Source organism: Etheostoma spectabile, unplaced genomic scaffold (genome assembly GCF_008692095.1).
Source record: "Etheostoma spectabile isolate EspeVRDwgs_2016 unplaced genomic scaffold, UIUC_Espe_1.0 scaffold172, whole genome shotgun sequence".
Classification (NCBI taxonomy): Eukaryota; Metazoa; Chordata; class Actinopteri; order Perciformes; family Percidae; genus Etheostoma; species Etheostoma spectabile.
The window spans coordinates 231,169-235,461 of record NW_022605573.1 but is presented as its reverse complement, the minus strand read 5'-3'; the positions used below and the strand labels follow the sequence as shown (position 1 = coordinate 235,461).

At 45.6% G+C, this 4,293-nt stretch overlaps 1 protein-coding gene across 1 annotated transcript in view; it reads right to left on the bottom strand.

Moving 5' to 3' along the window:
• The window catches only part of LOC116685738 (flocculation protein FLO11-like), a 17,949-nt gene that overhangs the window by 1,746 nt on the left and 11,910 nt on the right, over positions 1 to 4,293 (bottom strand). The window contains 3 exon segments of the mRNA XM_032510649.1: positions 18 to 947; positions 1,754 to 1,801; positions 3,305 to 3,484. Coding sequence (XP_032366540.1) covers positions 55 to 947; positions 1,754 to 1,801; positions 3,305 to 3,484 — 1,121 coding nt within the window. The 3' untranslated portion in view covers positions 18 to 54.

The window sequence follows — 4,293 nt, the reverse complement described above, 5'->3', positions numbered from 1 at the left end:
TCCCCCCCTCCCCTGTCAACATTTACCTGCACTTTGATTGGTTATCCCCGTTTCTCAGAAGTGTGCAGCGGGATGAGGATGCGGCAGCTGCCCCCCGTTGGTTTTGTCTCTCAGCATGGTGAGTGCCGTGTTGGAGAAATCCCTCAGGACGTCCACCGTCTCCCTCTGCAGGAGCAGGGACTCCTGCACGAACTCCTGCTGGCTCTCCACCAGCAGCTGGACCGACTGGGCCAGCACCTCCAGGGACTGGGACACCGAGGTCAGGAGCATGCGGCTGGCGCGCTGCTGCTGCAGGCTCTGGGAGGCCATCTGGGCCACCTGCTCGCGGGCCCGGCGGGGGGACGCTCCGCCCGGGAGGACGTCCGCCGCGGCTGGGCCCGCGGTGGGAGGAGTATTGGGTGGGAGGACTGAGGAGGAGGAGGAGGGGAACGGTTGATGGGCGTTGGAAGAGGTTGCATTAGAGGAGGAAGATACTGCAGCAGGAGGCGCTGGGAGGGAGGAAGAGGAGGGCTCGGGGTGGGAGGCGTTGGCTGGAACAGATTTAGAGGGCGATGTGGAGGAAGGAGACGTAGAGATGGAGGCAGGAGGAAGCGGCGGAGTGAATGAGGAGGAAGGAGCAAGGAGGGAAGAGAAAGTCATGTTGGAGATCGAGCGGGGGTCCAGCGGGGGCGCAGCGGCGGAGGAAGAGGCTGCGTCGGGTTCCGACACCGGAGGGAAAGAGGAGGACGTGGAGGCCAAGGGCCCAGGTGCAGGTCTGGGGGAGGTGTGGTTCTGGGTGGTGGTGGTGGTGTGGTTCTGGCTGTTCCGGGAGTAGGTGTGAACCGGCTTCATCCTCAGCAGGGTGTTGTCGGGCAGCGGGTCCAGGGACGGGGAGGAGGGCCGGGGGAGAGACGAGGGGTAGGAGGAGAACAGGGAGTCGTCGTTTTCTTCAAAGTCCATGGTGTGTTCTGGAAGATCAGAGGGACCAAACATGTCGGTGAACTTAACACTCACGCACAACTTGATCCAAACAACGAGTCGTGGTCACGAGTCATCAAAAAGTCGTAGTCTAGTACGTCACAAAAAAGTCACGGTATAGAATGTCAGAGAAAAAAAAGGTCTAAAACCCTTGTGTTGTCTTCCTGTCGAAATTAACAAAAATCAACTCTTTTCTTTTTAACTTTATTCTTACATTTTTGTTCCTTTTTTCAAAACTTTTGTCATTTTTTTCAATGTCACTTTTGTGACGTTTTCAACAGCACGTAACAATAACTTATTAACTTTAGTTTTAGTTATTTTTGGAGTTTATGGTCAATAAACCTCATTCATAGTAAATTATACCTAATGTTTGAGTTAGAAAAGCAGAAATTAGGAATTATTGAGACTAAAATCAAAGGAATGGATGTTGATGATAATCACAGACTGGAATATGTCAACTTTTACTCAATACTATTTCAAAAACACTTCCATTTTTTCCCCCAATGCTATAAAATTGAATAAGACCCAAAATTAATGAAAGTAGAGTCATGTTATTTTGGGTAATTAAAAAGAACATTGATATAGGAAAACGGGTTAATTTGACCAGAGGACACCATGAGGGTTAAAAAAGGTCACGGTTGAACTAAATACTTGCATAATTCTAAAATGTAATATTTATAAATATTATAAAAAGGGTCCTGGCACCAAGAAAACCCGTTTCATTTGAATTTAAATGGTTATCTCACTCCCTCTCGTGCCCTTAAAGCCAGAAGCTGAATATAAAACTCCGTCTTACCTCCGTCGTCCGCCAGGTCAAAGTCAGGGGACGAGTAGAAAGGATCGCCTGCAAAACATCGTCACGCTGCAGTTAGTCGATATACAAAGGAATTTCGCAGAAACAATCGAATTGTGAGCGTAAAAATCTATTTTAATCGAATCAAATGAAATTTTCTGAATCGTGCACCCTTTGCCTAAATATGTCTTATGCTTAACTTCAGTGAAGAAGCTTAACTGTTTTTAATGGCATCATTAAAAACAGTTAAGCTTCTTACTCAGCACTTTATCCACATGAACAGAATATTTATTATCCACTTAGTGTGAGAGTGGGCAAGTTGTGTTTTTATGTTATGGTTAAGATGTGCTTGCAGGGTGTGTGGTGGTTGTGTGTGTGTGTGTGTGTGTGTGTGTGTGTGTTGTGTGTGTGTGTGGTGTGTGTGTGTGTGTGTGTGTGTGTGTGAGAAAGTGTTACAGATACAGTATTAGGGGACCACTAAGGTCTATATAAAAGAGACTTCAGATACACGTATTAGGGGACCACTACGGTCTATATAAAAGAGACTTCAGATACAGTATTAGGGGACCACTAAGGTCTATGTAAAAGAGACTTCAGATACAGTATTAGGGACCACTAAGGTCTATATAAAGAGACTTCAGATACAGTATTAGGGACCACTAAGGTCTATATAAAAGAGACTTCAGATCCAGTATTAGGGACCACTAAGGTCTATAAAAGAGACTTCAGATACAGTATTAGGGACCACTAAGGTCTATATAAAAGAGACTTCAGATACAGTATTAGGGGACCACTAAGGTCTATATAAAAAGGTAGAAAGGTGTGTGTGTGTGTGTGTGTGTGTGTGTGTGTGTGTGTGAGAAATGAATGTGTTGTGAGATGAGGTTTTTTATATACGTGTTACGATGATGAACCTTACAAGAGTGGCTCTACAATTTCATTGTACTTAAAATGCAAAAACAATAAAAGGCATTCATTAGTGTTTTGTTTGCTTTCTACACAGCAGTGTCTGTTGTTTTATCCTGCCAACAATAAGTAATATGCATATGGCGGCTTTGGGAAGGTTTTTTTATTCACGGCCCGAGATTTGTGTCCCTTTCTCTTTTCTACTTCTACTGAAACATCCTTAAAAATGTGCAAATCTCTCGACACACTTCACATAAACGTGTATGGTGAAGTCACTACAGATTCTTCTGATCTAACTACTTATTTCTCACTGTAGCAGCCACTTCGGTACATTGATTGATTGATTAATTAAAATGTATTTTGGACTTGTGAAAGAAAAGAAAAAAAGAGTTATACCGAAAACAATATGACACAAGCTACCTGTCGAGCTACCTGAATGACAAATCTTAAACTGGGGGGTCTGGGGTCCTCCACCAAAAAAAGTCTTCTACTTGAATCTCATTTCCTGCATTTCTACATACGTTTAGGGACTATGGTGGATTGAAATCTTGGAAATAATTAAGTTGATCCAAACCATAACACAAACTGGATTTTGAAAGGTGGAAGTTACACCCTAAGGTGTGCAGGTAAACCTTTAGCTCCCCTTACCGGCGAGGTCTTTCTCCGGGGACGAGAGAGGAGAGAAGTCGTAGGACGTCCCTCCGGGTATGGACTGGGAGTTGTCCGTCAAGCTGAGGTAGGAGAAGGGGGGCGCGCTGGGGGGCGGGCCCTTGCTGTAAATCTTGGAAAAGTCTTCCTCTTCGTCGAGGTCGAAATCACTTTCGCCACCTGGGAACCAATCAATGGAAAAGAGCTCATTAAGAAGAGACACTTGGATGGTATAGCACAAGACACCAATATAACGAAATAATAATATAAGCTAAGAGAGAGAGAGAGAGAGAGAGAGAGAGGAGGAGAAGAGAGAGCGAAGAGAGAGAGAGAGAGAGAGAAAAGGGGGGATAGAGGGAGAGAGAGTAGAGAGAGATATAGAGAGAGAGAGAGAGAGAGAGAGTAGAGAGCGAAAGGGGATAGTAGGTAAGAGGGGAGAGTAGTGAGAGAGGAGAGGAGATGATAGAGTCAGAGGAGAGAAGAAAGAGAGTAAGGGGAGAGAGAGAGATGAGAGAGAGAGAGAAAGTGAGGATAGGGGAAGAGAGGAGAGAAATGGCGATGGATGGATAAAAAGGAGGATCTGAGAAAGGGGAGAGATAGAGGAGAGAAAGGATAGAAAAGGAGGTGAGAAGAGAGAGAGAGAAAAGGGGATAAGGGAGGAGGAGAGAAGAAAGAGGAAAGGTGGATAAGAGGAAGAGAGAGAGAGAAACAGTGGGGTTAGAGTGGAGAGAGAGAGAGAGAGACAAAAGGGGGATAGTAGGGGAGAAGAGAGTTAGAGAGAGCGAGAAAAAGGAAGGGTATAGAGAGAGAGAGAGAGAGAAAAGGGAAGGGGTAGAGGAGAAAGGAGACTGAGAGAGAAAAGGTGGATTGTCTTAGAGGTATAGTAGAGAGGGAGAGTAGGAGAGCAAGACGGAGGCCAGAGAGAGAGAGATCTGTCCTGGACTGTCCTCTGGACCCCATAGGGAAAGTAGGGGAGAGGAGGATGTTAG